Here is a 17,844-nt window from a genome sequence, read left to right on the forward strand (position 1 = left end):
CTGTGGTCCATTAAGTGCTATATTTGTATATATTACTAAATAGAGGATTGTATAGAATTAGGAGACAACATAATTTGGTCTTATTGGTTTGGCAGACTGCATGGAGCTGTCATACACTGTGTTGAGGGGGCAGACATAAATAATGCACACGCACACACACACACAAACACACACACACACACACACACACAGAGACCACAGCTATCCCTTGTGTAATCACGTTTGTTCCAATAAGGACTGAAGGGAGCTGGACTGACTGAGGAATGCAAACATCAATCTGTGGTCCCCGAAGTACATAGAGAAAAAACCCCAAAACATTAAAAACCCCAACTCATTATTGTGTTTATAACCTTGTTGTTGCATTCACTAAAAATAGTACGAGGAGTTCAGGGAGAACGACGATACTGTTAGAAAGTGGAGTGAAAGACGGAGAGAGAGAGAGAGAGCCGAGGACGGAGATGAACTGAGAGATAACAACAAGGAGAAGTGACAGTCCAAGACTTGATGTTCTCTCCTCTTATTTATTTTACATATTTCACCCGATCTCTGATCTTTAAATCCACGTTCAGAGACTTGAGATGGATCCCTCACAGTGTTTTGTTTTCTATATTTTGGGCCAGAACCTGAATCAAGAACATACATTCTGGATAAATCTGTGAAACCCCTGATTACTTTCAATACCAGCATGTAACTGTAAATGGCACATAAATGGTGGTTGAGGTAGCTTTAGGGCCACCCTGTTGCCAAGAATGTCAATATTGGAACAATTGTGTTGGACCTCTTATGAGGTTTGATGATAACTTTGTTTAGTTTAAGCAACTAATAGTTTGCTTACTTGCAGAGTGCACTGTAAAAAACAGATACACTAATGTTTTCAACTGATCAATTTTTTTACTACAAAAAAAAATCTTCTTGATCAAGTAGGTTTAGTAATTTTAAGCAAGAGTAGAAAGTTATTAATCCGGAATGTTTCTGCGACTTATAAAACTAAGTTAGTGCCACTTAAAATGACAAGTAAAATCTGCTTAACCAAGAGTTTATATGGCTTAAATATTTTAATGTAATCAGTTTAAATTATTACTAAACTTCTATCTGCTTTTACAATGTGTCAGAATATGAAGTTTAGCGTAATTTAGCTCAGCATAAAGTCCGAAAAAAAATGGGGAAACGGCTACTTTGGTTCTGTCAAAGGTCAGAAAGAAAATCAATCAGCACTGATTGAAAGTGACCCGGCAACCGGTGGAGACTCCAGGTAGTTCGGTCCTGAGAAATAAAATAATCGTATCGTTTTTGTTCGGGCTGTTTCTCCACTTTCTCCTGCCGGTTGATGTTTATTCTGAGCTGTAATGATTAAAACAAATGGCTGCCTCTTAAGAGATCAGTGAAGACAGTTTCGGTCGATGCTGGAAAAAAAAAAGTTCTGCAGTTGTGTTTGAGTGTACGGGGGTTTGAAGCTAATGGGCTACAGCGTGGAAAACCACTGGATTGGCCCTTTAATGGATACTGAAGTAACGTTCGGAGACAGCCGATCTGCGGAGAAGTGCAGATTCGTCGGGAAAAGAATTCCGAGCTCGTGATTCCTGTCGACCTCGTCTCCGAGGATACGGCGGAATCGGGACTTCTGTTCTGGAGTCCTGCAGCTTCTCTCTTTGACGTCCTTCACTTCTTCTTTTCGTCTCCTCACTTTTTCCCCTCTCCTGTCAGCTGTCGACAGCCTTCTCCTCCCTCCTCATCTTCCCTCTCCTGCACTTCCTCCTCCTGTTCTTTCCCCTCATCCCACTCCCTCTTTGCCTCCTCTCTTCCTCTCCTGTATCTCCTCATCTCCTTCTCCTGTCCTCCTTTTTTTTATCTCCTGTCCTCCTTTCTCTTCATCTCCTCTCCTCATCCCTTTATTCCTCTGCTCTCTCCTCTTCTCTTCCCTCCTCGTAGCATCTGCTCTCTTCTCATCCTTCTCCTTGTCTCTTCTCTTGAGCTCCTCCTTTTCTCTCCCCTCTCTCTTCCTCTTTTCCTATTCTCTTTTGCCTCCTTGTATCTCCTCATTTTTTAGTTCTTCCTCTTTCTCTTATTATTCCTCTTTTCCTTTCTTGCATCCTCACATCTTTTCCTCTCACCTCACCCTCTTACTCCCCGGTCTCCTGCTCCTTTTTTCTCCCCCTCTCATCCACCTTCTGTACTCTCTCCTCTCTCCTTTTCATCTTTCATCGCATCGTGGCCCTCCTCTCGTTCCATCTCTGTTTCTCATCATCCTCCTCCTCTCCTCCTCTTCCTCCCCTCCTCCTCTCTTCTCCTCCCTCTCTCCTTTGTCTCAGTGAAGTCTTCCTCCTGGTGATCACTGAAGGGGAAAATCTGACCCTCGATGATATCCAAGACAGACCCTGTGGTTTCTGTGTGTATGTGTGTGTGTGTGTGTGTGTTACAGTGTGTGTGTGTGTGTGTGTGTGTGTGTGTGTGTGTGTGTGTGTGTGTGTGTGTGTGTGTGTATAAACAAACACAAGGAGTCTGTTCCTTGTTAGTTGTCTTCTGTCTCATTATCCCCACAGGACCACAATGGAACTCTCCCGCCATCTTTTTTCATTTTCGCCTCCTTCCTCTTCTCCTTCCTCGCCTCCTTCCTCACCCCCGTCTTCTCTCCAACTTTTCATCTCTCCTTCCTCCTTTTAAGCTCACCCCTCTACTCACCTTATTCTGACTTTCTCTCCCTCTTCGTTTCCTTTCTCACACTCTCTCCAGCACTCTCTCCTCTGTTCTTTCTTTGGGCCTTCTCCTTCCATCCTTTCCTCCTTATCTCTCTCCCTCTTCCTCACTTCCTCCTTTCCATCGTTTCTCCCTGCACAACCACCTTATCATCCTTCTTCATCCCTCTTTCAGTCCTTCCTCAACACCCAACTTATAGCCTCTTCCTTACAACATTTCCTTCACCTTTTCCGTGTCACCTTTTCTTTTCTTTTTCTCTCTTCTTTCCTTTACTCTTCCCACCTTTACTACTGCACAACCTCCCTACTCCATTCTCAACACCTTCCCTTTCTCTTTTCTCTATTTTCTTCATCCTCTTCTCTCATTCCTCCTTCACTTATTTCTTTGTTCCATCTCTTCATTCATACTTCTCTCCTTATCCTCCCTCCATCTTTCCCTCCTTTTTTCCTTCCACTTGCTTCATCCTTCTTTCCTACCTTGTTCGCTGCACAAGTCTTCCCTCCTTATTTTCTTTCCTTCCCTCCTCGCTTATCTCCTCCTTATGCCATATTTTCCCTACTTCATTGTTTCTTCCTTCCTTCCTTCCTTCCTTCCTTCCTTCCTACATCCCTTCCTCCCAGTCTTTTCCTTGCAGGTCCCCCCTCTCTTTGACTTCTTCCTCTGGCTCCCTCCTTACACCTTCTACACCATCTTTCTACTTTTCCTGTATGTGTGCATCTTCTTTTCTCCCCTCCACTCCTTCCTTCCTTCCTTCCTTCCTTCCGTCCTTCCTTCCTTCCCTGCATCATCCCCTTCTGTCTCCCTTCAGTCCTTCCCTCTCTCCATCTTGTTTCATCCATCCTTCCTTCAATACTACCTGTTCTCTCCACTTTTGCTGCTCTAACTACTTTTCTTTTTCTCTTCACTCATCCTTACTTTTTTCTCTCCCTCTCCCTCCCTTCTTCCATTAAATGTTCCTCCTGTCCTTCATCAGTTTCTTCCTTTGTCTCTCATTTACCCTTTTTATCTTTTTGTTCCCTATCCACCTCTCTTTACCTCCATCATTCTGTTTTCACCTCTCCATTTTATCCCTCTTCTGCCATGCCCATCAACATACTTCTTTTATTTCTCTCTCTCTCTTCCTCCCTCCCTCCCGCTCTTAAATTCCCTTTATCCCTTCAATTCCTTCTCTCACTCTCTATCTATCAAGCTGACAGTTGTTTTAATGTGGTAGCTCATTAAAGGGCATGTTATCCTCCTCCTTTCCTTCTTCTTCTCTTTCCTCACTGTTGTGGTTCATCAACCAGTCATCCCCTCTGTGATCCTTCCATCATCTTTAAAATCCTCGCTGGTCTGTTTCCCTCTCTTTTCAATGCTTTGTGTGTCCCTCCTTGCTATCCCTTAACCCACAGGCGCCACGGCAGCTTCTCGCGCACACACACGCGTCTTACTGCAGCATTTTAAACCAAAAAACAATTTTATATCAATGAGGTCAAAAGCTGTTTGTCACGCTCTCTCACTCTCACACACACACACACATACACACACACACACACACACAGATGTACACTGGGGGGGTTGAAATTAGCGTGCACGCCCTGACATGAACACCCACAATCCAATTAAAGCGCTTTGACATCCAAACAACTCTGCGTGGATACAATAACAGTGATGCAACCGGTGGGTACATCTGCGGTGGCGGCCGAATGTTCTACACGCTTGTCGGAGCAGTTTTGTTTTAAGTGGCGCTGATCGATTAATCATTTTCATGAATAAAAATGTGTGCAGAGGAGCGCAACAGTTGGTCAACAACCACAACAAGCAGCTGCAAACAACAGCTCGGTTTTAATCGTCTTATTTTGGTGTGAAACGGAATTTGAATCACTGATAAGTTTCTGATTTATCGGCACTAAAAACAAGTGACAGATAAAGAAACGTTGTAGGTTAATTATCCGGCTTTGTTGAGTTTTTTCTCTTTCTCTTTGTTTTTCTAGTCTTACGCATTTTTACAGTTGTCTTATGCAGTGGTGGAAATAAGCTCTAATACTTTAAGATATTTATGTAATATATATATATAGAATTAAAGTTATCTACACATTACTGCAACATTAAAGCAATGAATTTATCAATAATTATAATCCAATAATATAATATTATTCTGAAATGGCCCATTCTGTGCAATGACTGCTTTTACTCTTGGTACTTTATATGTTGTGTGGACCTTTTACACCATGGTATTACTATTTTTATTATCTTCCACCACTGGTGTTTCATTTAATTTAACTTCATTATGAAAATATTCATCTGCACAGTTTCACATAAATGACAAAACACAACATTCAACCGCACAACAAAAACAAGCACTACAACATATATTACATCAGACCATAAGTATAAGTGGCTGCACTGCATCAGTTTAATCGCTCCCTTTCACGTTCAGCGCTCAGACCGCAGAGAAACAATGCGGCCTACTTAAAACCCAAACTCTGATTTAACAGTTTGACAGACTGTTCGGTTGAGCTTCTGAGAAGACAAGCGAGCAAAGTTGCTAAAAAAAAAGAAGAAGCCTACTGATGCCTGAATGTAGAAGTTGCTCCATAAACAATAGAAGCCTTTATTTCACTGCTTTAGTTCCATTTAAATTACATTTAAAGCAACATAACGAGAGTAAGCAGTACAAAACAGAACTTGAACTTGAACTGAACTTATTTGGTACCTATTTTATATCAAGTAATTCAATGTATCAATGGATCAATGGATCCTGGAAAATCTGGAAAACCTGGAAGACTAGTTTTCCTGTACTGGACACACCTTGAAATTGATTAATGTGAAATAATCTATGTTTTTAGCGATATTTCAGCCTGTGCTGTGGCCAAATTGATGTTACGGTTAGAAGAAAACTGTGGTTCTTTCAGAAAGTGTCTCTTAAACAATGTTCTGTTTTGTATTGTCAAGAAAAACTCCCGGAAAATGTCCTGGAAACGTCCTGGAAATCAATTTCTTAAAAAAGAGTGGTATACACGTTTTCAAATAGAGCTCAGGCCTTCTATGCTGTAACAAAGGGTTAATAGTCCGACTGCTGATATTAAGGTGAGTATCTACAGTAAACAGCCCCATAAAAGTATCTACTCCAGCTGGCATAGTTTGTGCCCACACATGTTGTTGGTGTTAAAGTTGGTGTTTTACACCCAGCATCCTCGCCTCGCCCTTCCTGTCGTCTTCTGTTCCCCCATGTGCTCATCTCCTCCGTGACCTCATATAAACACTTTGTCTTCCTAATCTGGGCTCTGTCGTGCCCGATCAGCGTTAACCGAGCGCCGCTGTCTGCACCTCACAGAGCGGGACCTCCCGGGGAAAGAAAATGTTTGATTCGAAATGTTCAGTTTTTCCCTCACAAAACATTTGTTGGGCTCAAGTTTTTGATTAATTGTGTCTTGGTGACGACGATGTTTCTGTGTGTTTGAGTCACTACAATGTCTGGTAATGTTAGTATGTAATGTCTAATGATGTTAGTGTTAAAGAATACAGTGTGTTCAACATGACCTTCAAACTCTTTGTTCAGTTTGATGCTAATATCGTGGCTAACCCTAACCAGCTAAATTGTGTGTTTCTATGTGTGTGTGTTTTTATGTGTATGCATGTGTCTCACAGCTTGCAGATGGAACCAGTTCAGCTATCATTAACCTTTCAACCTCTAGTTCCAGCCTTCATGTAGGTAACAGACTCATCTTTTAACTCATTTCATTCATTCACGTTCAAACATTTTCCATTACTTTCCGTTTTCCTACTTTATTCCCTGGTTTGTTTACCATCCATCCAATCTACAGATACACTTCATTCCTTCTTCGTCACACCTTTCCTGTCTTACATTTCACAATCGATAACCTCCTTTTCACATGTTAACAGTGGTAGAGATCAAGTTGATGCTTGTAGATCTGTTCACATTGGCAACAAGCAGTTTAAAAAAAACATTAAAATGTCTGTACTCTGAATGTATCCTTACAAATTGTTTTGAAAAACGCTAGTTATAATCCTTCAATCACGCTCAAAAAAGCAAATTTTTTTAACAGACATCTTATTTATTAGTACGATTCCAGGTGAAAAACTTTAAATTAGCCTTTTATTTCCATGTTGTTGTTTGTGAGAGTGTGTGCTGGTGGTTGTGAATCAAATCATTGTGTCGTTAGGTACATAACTGAAAAGTACTTCTGATTCTGATGAGAAGATTTAAAAGTTAACTATCTATCACTTTACAGATAATTTGACCAAATCAAACTGTATGAGTGGTATTGCATTCTTTGGGCCATAAATCACTTATATATTATGTCACAATTGACTGTTTGGCACTCTGCTGTTGTGTTATCCCTCACACTCATTATCAAGTCGCCATTAAATCTTGTGTCTGCTGTTTGGTCATGTAATGGAGGAGATAATCCCTACGTTTCTTACAGTCTGACACAAAATAGATAGGTGGTGGGAATGAAGCCAAAAGCTTGTGCAAACACAATGTATCTGCACACTTTCTCAAATCAAATTAAATGCTTCTTAAATCAATCATAATGTCAATGTGGATACGTGTCTAATACTGATATGTATTTCCACATAATAAACACACATATTGGTCATTGTGGTACAGACAGTCCGTCCAGATTCTAGCTAATACCAAACAGACATAATAAAACTTTACGTCCTCCCCGAACACTACTGGGGCTCTCTTTAGCTTAGCATTACTGGTAAATTATATGTTTGCCTTGTTTTCCTCGAATCCTGTCACCTTCAGGGAAAATTGCAAGAGCAGAAGTAAACCCAAACATGCTGTGTGCTACAATGAAATGAGAAGAAAAAAAGGGTTTTCTATTTAAATACGTTAAATTCAGAGGGTCGATGTGATTTATATTAGTTAGGGCATCATCCCAAAATTTAAGACTTTCGGAATTACAAATAAAAACATCTAATTGAAGACGTTTTAAGGTCGTTGGACACCCTGCAAAAAAGACGAGACAAAAACGTCCACAATTACAGTGATTAGACACATCCCCTGGAACAAGCCACCTATTTCCCCCTATTTCCAGTCTTTGTGCTAAGCTAAGCTAACCGAGTGGTCGTAGCATCAAACATGAGAGTGGTATACATCTTCTTATCTCAGTCTCTGCATGACAGTGAGTAAGTGAACTTCCTGAAATGTCAAACTACTCCGTCAAACTGCGTTACCACATAATGATAATGTAATGTGATGGAAACGCTAACTGAGGTTCATTCATAGAGAAATGAATAGAAACTAATGACTAATGCCTGGAACTGGATACATACAATCTAAAACTGGATTGCATGTATCATGAAAATGCTCAACAAAAACAAATGATTTGTTTAAGGCACTAAACCATGCAAGCACACATATGATTCTCTAAATGAATTCCTGATGTTCATAGGAACCCACAATGCGCTTTCCTCGCGAGGCAGTAGACAGTAGCGGGGATCTAATTTTAGAGTGCAAGCCCTTTATTGATGAAGTTTATTTTAAGTAAGACACTGATGGATAACGCTGGCTGCAGAGAGATGAGGGTTGATCTGGAAGGAATGAGATAAAGAAGAAGAAAACTGCTTTCTTTCACTTTGGTATGAAACAAGAAACTTTCGCTTTTTTGGTCGTGGCTCAGGAAAATACTTTCTACTGAATAAAGAGAGCGACACACTCCGAGCCGTGTGGTTACGGCAGACATCTGATCCCAGATTTGAACGGGAGACCACGCTCCTTGTTACATTCTTCCATTTTATTTGTCTAAGCCAGGTCAATTTGAAGACTTAGCTTGACCCGGACCAGACTGCGCACACAAACACACACATCCAGTAGTGCTCTCTACCTCCTCGCTCGACAGTAATTGGGGGTGATTTCTTTCTCTCCAAACAAAGATATTTGTTTTATTAAGGGTCAGATATTGAAACCAGTCAAATTAAAGGCTCGGCTTTCTGTCTGGCCGGGGCCAAAGTCAACAGAGCTGCTATAGATCCTCTATACCACAACTCTCTGTAAGCAGACAGTTACTAAAGGCCGAGGGAGGGATGGATAAATGAGAGTGAGGGTTAAGGAGGGAGAAAGTGACTTAAAGAGAAGCAGAGGGAGGGAAAAGAATCAGAAAAAGTTTGACTGAAATGAGGAAAAAGAGAGAGGACTAATATCTCGTGGCACCAGAAAAAGAAAGCTCGCTCTCTCATGTGCTGTAAATCCTGGCTTCTTAATCTCTGGGTCGCAACCAAAAAACGGGTCATGGGCGTATGTCTGATGATTACCAGATTACTGCAGCAGAGTGTGCGCTCAGCAGAGCCGCTTCCAAGGCGGATCAGTCAGATTCTGTTTCAGAGTTGGAAAAGTTTAAGAAGATCGGCTGTCAGTAGCGTCATGGCTCCTCAAACCTCGGAGGCACCGACCCCCCTTCGAGATATTTGAGATCTAACGTCGCTCAGATGGAAAATGAACATTGTGTGTCACGTTTCATATGCGGCATCCAGGCTTGATGGCACTATTTGTCATGGATCAAACCAGCCTCCATCTTTTCTTGTTTTTTTAATCCTTTCCTAAGGAATTTGAAAAAGCTGTCAAGTCACTTCCATATAATGTGGTTTTTGTGTCTATGTTTTCCATTGGGGACACGTTTTATATAAATTTGTGCCCCTCCAAAATTGTGGTTGTACTGCGTCTCTCCTCTACCATTAATTCTCATGAAAACTATTCCAGTTCATCGCCAAAAACCAGTCAAGTTTGGTTATAATCCCACTTTTAAAAATGTTGTAGTTTTCCTCTAGTTCCATAAATCCTCCCTGGCTGCTTTAGAACCACAGAAACTAACTGAAATGGCTACATAAGAGGTGACTTTGTGGCATTTTTGGGGGTTTATGAAACACACATTTATGGCCCTATAATGACACTGTGACCAGAAACAAGATGTCAAAATAGCTTACTATATCATTATTGTTTTTCTTGTTCTGCTAATTTCACCCGCAGACTGATGTAAGCTGCTGTTCACCTCCAGAATCTGAATGCTGCACATATTTGCTGCCCAGAATGTCATCCAAATGTGTTCATGCTCTTCTGGATGACATGGCTGTATTGCTTTTATAGGTCCACCGTTAGCCTTGAGAGGCAGACGTTAGCATATTGGATACTTCAGAATTAACAATCCCTAAATGCCACACATTTTCTTTGTTGTCTTCTAGTTCAAATCTGGGTTACATTTGGTTAAAAAGTTCAAGAATTACAGCTGCTTCAAACAATATTTGTACACTAACTATGGAAATGACTACATGTAATATAAAAATTATCCCTTGCAGTGATGAACCCCCAAAACAATTGTCATCCGACTCTGCAGTTCCCTGTTTTTTTTTTAAACTTTCATTGGTCTCATTAGTGTTATGTTCAGCACTGTCCACTACACCTGCCCAGTATAAATCAGCAGACAGAACATAGTGGAGCATTTAGCAGTTAGAGAGCTATATATTTTTCTCAGGAGTTAATGGAAACCAGAGATAAGAGTGAATATTGGGCACCAGGGAACAAGAAAAACTACCAAAGGGGATAAAGGTGGATATTTCGTAACCTGACTGCGCCAGATGTAAAGTTGTTGTTGGAAAATGTTTGGAAAAGGGCTGCCACTTTCAAAAAATACTTGAATGCTTGGCAGGTGATTGGATAAACTTGGATTGGATTGTCTATCACCAGCAAATTTCAACTAATCAGATCTCCTAACCATATATCGTAGTCAAACACATACCAAAGTAAGTTGGGAGAAGAGCCGAAAACGGCTATTCCGGGAAAGGCCTTCAGTGCCAGCATCTCCCTGCCAGTACTTCCTCAAAGGATGCTGATTGGTCCAGTATCCCTGTAGTTTGGCCACAGATGCCGAGATTAAAGCCTGGCAAGATGGATTGTCGAGTGATCTTGTTTGTTGGCTGCCTGATACCTCAAAGGTATTTATGGTGTTGCACTTGGTTGTTTAGACCAAAGTGACCAAAGAAGTTGAAGAAATCTTGCATCTTTTTTATCGCAGCGCAAACTGGGTTACTGGTTTTTGAAAATGACAAAAAGGGACTTAATCAGACTCCTGGTGAGTCTGACAGAAGTGCAAGGTGCAAATCACCAAGTGCTTACTACGAAAATAAATAAACCCTCTAGTCCAAAGTTTCAGAAAGTGTTACTGGTGGTTGTTCTCCTGGTGAAGTATTTTTCTACAGGTAAACTGCTCCTCAGTGGATCTTTAAAGAGGTAGTCCTTCCATGATTCAGTGGTGACTATCGCTGCTAATGCTGCTAAGTTCTTCGTTAGGTAATTCCATTGCATGCATCATTTCCTGAATGTCAGAAGAATTTTCAAAGAAAATGAGCTGAGTGTAAAACAGCAACTGGAAAAGCTTTCAGAAACTGGATATAGATCGAGTCACTACTGTGTAATGTCAATCAGTGATAGCAAAGAAGACATTTATTTATGTGAAAATGCCACAGATTTTTACTTGAGGTTTGGTGCTCTGCCTTGAAACCACAGTGGAGGGAATGACAAATACACACAAACAGCTCTGCTGAAACATCTATTCCAGTCTTTCCACATTCTTCACATGAACCAGTTTTTTTTGGAGTTACAGAATTGGGTCAAAGAAAGTCAGTGCAGGTTTTGGGCAGAATGGCCCGGTGGTTCAGGAATGTTTCTTTCTCTTCAGAGTCATCTGCAACCTCCTCTGTTTGTGTTGTGTTGAAGCAATAATCCTGCCTACATTGAGAGGGTACTACCTGTAGAGGAAAATTATATCCAGAGAAGTACCTCGTGCCAAAAGAGTGTCGAAATGAGTCGAGCAGAGATGTACCAATCAGTGGAAATAAGGCGTGTCCAGTCTGGTACAATGGAGGGCCAACAGTCTGCCGGGTTTTTTATTCCAACAGATCATTTCAGTTGGTGATTTCTAATTAGTGGTTGAAGTCTTTGGTTGTAAATAAAACCTACAGACTGCTGGGCCTCCACAGTACAATTGGCAATCCCTGCCATCATCCCTTGTGCTCCAGTAAGTTTTGTGATATGGAGCATTCAGGAAATCCTTGTCAACTTGTAAAGTATTCACCAGGTATTTGAATTCAGGTGCTCATCAGTTACTTTTGGTTCCATCTCATAAGGTTGACCAATGAAAAAGCCACAGACAAATTAAAGGAAAAGCGTGATGGGAGTGAGGTCTTCCAGGATGACAATGCCCCCAGCCACAGGACAAAAGGGCTCAGTGAATGGAAATTATGTGACACATATGCTATGGCCTTCACAGTCACCAGATCTTAACCTAGTTGAACAATTATGTTTAAGTCGCTTTTCGCTGTGTCACACCTAGCGTTAAACCATGCCTGTGTGTGCCAGTACTTCCTCACAGGACACTGACTGCTCCGAACCACTGTGGTTGCCTGGCAAGATGGATTCTGACGTGATCTGTGATTTTGTGATCTTGTGAATCAAGCTGCCTCGCAAGGTGATGAAAAAGGTCCCCTAACCTTAACAACAGATTTGTTTTAACCCTATCTTTAGCAATCCTCTTGACTAGTTCCACACACTTAGAGAATCTAAAACAAGTAGCTGTTCTGGAGGCTTGTGTTGGCCCAACACCTCTCTATGACGCCATATGTTGGTTGTCCTTCAACATTTCTCCAAACTGTAAATACCAAGACGTTTGTACATGGTTTAGGTCAAGTGAAGTGACACAGCTCATACTGTAAACTTTCCTAGAACTTGTCACAGATTATCACTGATGTTTACACTTTGTCGACTGTTTGAGAGCAACTTCCTGGTGATAAATTGACTTTATGAGTCAACAAAAAGCTCCCAAACACTCCGTCAGTTTTGGTCTCTATGAGCCTGGACTGTCTAGGCTGTAGCGCCACTTCCAGCTTCAGGGTTGCTGCTTTGACCTCTGACCTCTGAACAGTGCTGTGGAAGGGATTTCCCCACAAAAAGCATTTACATAGCAGCTCAGAGCTCTTGTGCTCGCAGACTTCTTGGCAGTGCCAGTCTGGTTTGGTTAGCCTGGCTTTCCCTGCAGGGCGTAATGATAGACTACAAACCACACTGACACCCTGAACAGACCACTGCATGTGTGTATGTGTGTTCGATCTCTTGAGTGTGTACAAAACACCCGCTGCAGTCTGCAACGCTCCACCGACAGCCTTAATCTGTCTGAATCAGGAGTCGTGGACTTGAGTGAACACACCTCGACGCACACTAGTGGGCACACACACACACAGTTTCTGGCGCCCCTGTCATCAATGCTTGGCACCGGCTGCACACAGAGGGCACATTAACACACACCAGACACTCAGACACGCAGCCGCGCCATGCATGCGTTTGTCATGTCCTAGTTAAACTCCACGTGCTGCCCTTTTCCATGCCATGCTGCCACTTTGGAAAAATTAGGAATTCCATAGTTTTCTCCCCCTCGGTTATGTGTGTGTGTGTGTGTGTGTGTGCCATGAGTCTGTGGGAAGTAGGAGAAAGGGGATTCCACACCAACCCAGTGCCATAAGAGCACTTTTGTTCTACATTTATGCCTACACACACACATAAGAAGGAAAAAGTGGTACATGCGTCATGAGTGTGTTTTAAGCTCGAGTGTTCCTCGGAGGGTTGAAGGTTGCAGGGCGGGGACGGGTCGGACTCAAATGTGTGTGTGTGTGAAGGGGCAGGCTGGTAGTTTGATCTGTCCCCTCGGCATTCCCCATCTTTGTAGTCGTTTCCTTGTTGCGTCAGGGCCAGCAGGCAACACACACTCACACACATACACACACTCGCAAACACTCTCAGACGGACAAGAGTTTTTTATTTCTGTGAGAAAACACTCAAAAATGAACATCAGAATCGACCGCTCGACGTTGCCAATGTGAACAGACTTTTAGTAAATTTGATGGATGAGGCTGCTTCATACTTGAGAAAATAAGTCTTGATAAAAACACACATAACAGGGTTTCATTCAAAGATGTTATATATCCCCCCAAAAATCATATCATATAAATCAAAATGACTCGCATCCAAACCACAAAAGGCCATCAGTCAACATTTCAAAAACAAAGATATTTTATCCTCCAAAACAGAACGACATTGTAAGCGCCGGCCTCAGGATGACTCATAGCTGTAATAGTAAGACTTTAACGGCCTTTACTTTCATGCCAGCAGTCATTTTGTAATAGAGGGATTTATTTCTTTTTTTTTTTTTTCAAATCATGTACGTTTCATTTTGGAATGAAACCCTTAATGTGCAATGAGAATAAGTATTACGAAATGTGTTGAAAAGCTACTTAAAATGTGTTTAATCCTGTTATTTTAGTGTGTGCTTACATGTTGTCAGCGTTTGTGCGTCTGTACTGATTGAGTGCGCAGTGTGTGATGAAATTAAATTTGTGTCTGACCTGCCTTTTGCTGTTAACGCTGACACTAGATGTTACAATGGGTAAGTCTGTGAGCCAATTTTGCTTAATCTATGTACGAAAATGATAAATTACATATTTCTGATGCTTTAAACTCATCTTGCAGCTGTGCATAATGTGTGTAAAGATTTCCACAGACAAGAACTCTTAGCTTGTCTAAAGGTGTATTAAACATGCCATGATAAGGTCTCATATCCCCTCTTTAATTTAATTTTAATTTAATTAAAAATGTTATTTTTTGCAAGAATTTTCAATAAGTTATGCAGCATTGTGTTTAGGGTAGGCCATTTTATGTTTATTATATTGTATCAATTTGTGTCCAAACCCAACCAGATAGCAGTTTTATAAATGCAGATTCCACTGTTCAATTTTCATAGAAATATTTTCCTAAAATTAGATTTTAAAAAATCACAACGTATGCTTGCTTACAGTATCACAATATATTGAATTGTAACCCTTGTATCACGATACGTATCATATCAGCAGATTCTTGCCAATACACAGTCCTATATTAGTTTAGGGGATGTCCACCGTCTTCTACAACAGGCCACATCTGGGCTAGTCTGTGTAATTTAATGCAGTCTTTCATTCAGCATTTGTTTCTTTAGTCTGTCTGAACAAATGAAGCAGGATAAACATACTAACTTTAAGACAAATCAGCTCCACTACAGCAGGTTCAGTAATGATTAAAACACAACACACCTGACCAGTTTGCTTTTAAATGGCATAAAGTTGGTTTTAAAGTAATAAATGCAGATTTAAGATTTAAATTTAAATTGCACTGTGAAAGTCTCATAATGACTTGTTCAGAGTTATTATAGTTTTTGTATTTTTCATTAGTCACTTTTTTTTTAGTATCACTTTTACTTTTTGCTTTCAGTTCAGTTTAGTTTCAGTTCAGTTTCAGTTTAGTTTTTATTGCATAAAAATATTTTATTTTTATAGTTTCAGTATTAGTTAGAGTTTTTGTTATTATATGGGGTTTACAGGATGTGTCAGGGGAAATATTTAATGGGTATTACAACACAAACACAACACTCACAGTCACGTAGACATCCCACTGTCAGTGAACACATCCTCCTCATGCTTGATGTGTTGACAAATTGAAAACTTAAGACATTTCCAGTATATTTTTGTTTCATTTTAGTTCATTTACACAGTATTATTTCACTTAGTTTTCATCCCCCCCTCCCCAAAATCAAGTTTTTATTTTTGTCACTAAAGAAAAATGTTTTTTCATCCCTAATTTTAGTTTTAGTTCACTATATAATAACTTTGCTTTGTGCACAAAGTTTAAGTCTTCTCAATGACGTTGTCCCAGCTCTGCTTAACTCTCTGAATCACATACAGTACATTCCCGATCCGAAGGAGAGCAAACGTCAGAGCCACAGTCTCCAGACAAGTTGAAGTCCACTTTAGAGAACTTGTAGTCCCTGTAGAGAAGTTCTGCTTCCAGTCACTGCTGTTGACCTCACACATCTTCCCCTTAGAAGAAAAATATTATATATATAAATATATATAAAAAATTTCTGATTCTGATCGGCATATTTTTATGCCTGCAGAATATTTATGTACGACAGAGAAGTGATGGAAAAGAGCTCGGAGCAAAGCAGCAGAGGGATTATTTTCATTCATACATAAACATATATTTGGTTTTTGTGCCATAACATGAATCTTCTGACGTCCATGTTGGTTTTGTCCACTTTGTGCCTGTTCCCATCTTGATGTTGCTCGTTTCCATTGCCTCAGAACGCCCATATACCATGACCTTAATGCCACAGAGCCACCAGAGGCAACTTTTACTTGTGTTGACGTGAGTTGGCTAACTCCATGTTGCTATGCGATCACTGGAAAAATCATGGAAAGTGGGTTATTTCTGAGCCCCGTGCTGCGCAGCTCTACAAAGGCAAACAGCACTCAGTACAGGGCTTTTCAGTTGTTTTAGAGGTCAGAGGTCATTATACAAGTTCATTTCAGTAGCCGCAGAGGTTTTGGTGAGAGAGGAGATGAAGTCTGAGGTCATTTTTCTCAGTTTGTATGAAAATAAAGTTTAATCAACGCAAACATTTCAAGAATAACAAGAGTTTTAACTGTAAAAGGTAAACGTACACAGCTTAAATGCATGGATTTAACTATTTTACTGAACTACAGTCTGCAGCTCCAGGACTTCCAGTCTATTGTTAACCTGCTGACTTCTGACCTCCGAATATGTGACCAACAGGAAGAAGAGTTCATGGACTGGTGGAGTAAATTCTACGCCTCGACTGGAGAGAAAAACAAATATGGGACGTACCTGGAGAGAGGCCTCGACACGCTGAAGGTAAGCGGGTGTGTTTAAAGTGTCTTCTGTCCGTATGAAAATCTATGTGCAATTTTCTCAACCACTAACGTAGAAATGTTCTTACAAAATAAGTGCACGCTAGAGCTGCACAATGTGTTACAAAAAGTCTTATTGCAATTATTTTGATAGATATTGTGATATGATTTGAGTGGGAGTGATCGTTTTATATCACAGATTAAATTTTCGTGTAAAAAACTGTATTATTTGTATTTTATTTTTTTTAAGTTATATTTTGTCAGCCTTATTGATAGACAGCTGTAGAGAGACGGGAAAGGTGGGTAGAGAGAGAGGGGATGACACGCAGCAAAGGGCCACAGGTCGGATTCGAACCCGGGCCGCTGCAGCAACTCCATATATGGGTCGCCAGCTGACAGGGGCTCGCCTTCAATTTGTAATTAGCATCCTGCCACACCCTCATTTCTTTATATATATAGATATATGATATATATCTATATATATATATATAGATATATATCACACAGGAGGCGATGGATAATCAATCTTTATTAATATAGCACCTTACAAACAGATCAAATGCAATTGAAAGAATTTAAAACAAAAACGTTGGCAGTTTTTAAATGAAATATGTATGTTGCAGTCATACTCAACTCAGCATCGGTTGAGTGCACAGAAGCCAGCAATTCACTACCTCATTAAAATCCAGATTGCTAGATGGTAACAGCTAATTGAGGTAACAGGGATGGTTTTGTGTTTGGGAAAGTACTGAAGATTGTGTACTTTATGGCACAAAGACAACTCTTCATGCTGTGTCTGATTTACAGTTATTATATTATTTTAATGTTTCTTTTATATTGTTTTCTATCACTCCTAAAGAAAACAACCAGTCTATATTGGTATGAAATAAGTACCTTTACCCCTTTTTTCCAGGCATTCTTATTGTATTATTTTTGATATTTCATAATTAATTTATTAGTGTTGAATTAAACAATTATGAGTAGATTTATCAGTAGAAATTGTAACGTAACCGATGTAATATTTCATCCGTGTGTTTCTGTAAATGCAAATCAAGGCCAAATTCATATTTTGTGTGTCTGCTGTGGAGAAAACATCAGAGAAAGGGGGGAAAAACATGAAGAAGATGAAGATACTAAAGATAAAGAATGAAAAAACTGACAGAAACAAAGAGAGATGAGAGTGATAGAGGAAAACATGAAGAAGATGGAGACAGTGAAGCCCTTTGTTCCATTTTCTTACAATGTTTTGCTCGTTGCCCGAAACTTCACCATTTAAATCACATTTTTGACGTCCTGCCAGTCTCCTCCGTCATTCCGTCTCTTCCATCCTTCCCCCTCTCTTCTCATGCCCTGTCCTCGCAGCCCGGCGCCGTGACATTCCGGCCGTTTTCCGAACGACTCTGATGACTCACCCGT

General features: G+C 40.5%; 1 protein-coding gene across 12 annotated transcripts in view; it reads left to right on the forward strand.

Annotated features, from left to right (window-relative positions):
- Nucleotides 1-17,844, forward strand: part of dysf (dysferlin, limb girdle muscular dystrophy 2B (autosomal recessive)) — a 94,346-nt gene that overhangs the window by 48,433 nt on the left and 28,069 nt on the right. For 7 of the 12 annotated variants that reach the window (XM_051400032.1, XM_051400037.1, XM_051400034.1 and 4 more), the window contains 2 exons: nucleotides 6,325-6,384; nucleotides 16,334-16,432. In XM_051400032.1, coding sequence (XP_051255992.1) covers nucleotides 6,325-6,384; nucleotides 16,334-16,432 — 159 coding nt within the window. The remainder of the gene's footprint in view (nucleotides 1-6,324; nucleotides 6,385-16,333; nucleotides 16,433-17,844) is intronic. The other 5 variants (XM_051400038.1, XM_051400040.1, XM_051400043.1 and 2 more) reach the window with 1 other exon arrangement.

Source organism: Dicentrarchus labrax, unplaced genomic scaffold, assembly GCF_905237075.1.
Source record: "Dicentrarchus labrax unplaced genomic scaffold, dlabrax2021, whole genome shotgun sequence".
NCBI lineage: Eukaryota > Metazoa > Chordata > Actinopteri > Moronidae > Dicentrarchus > Dicentrarchus labrax.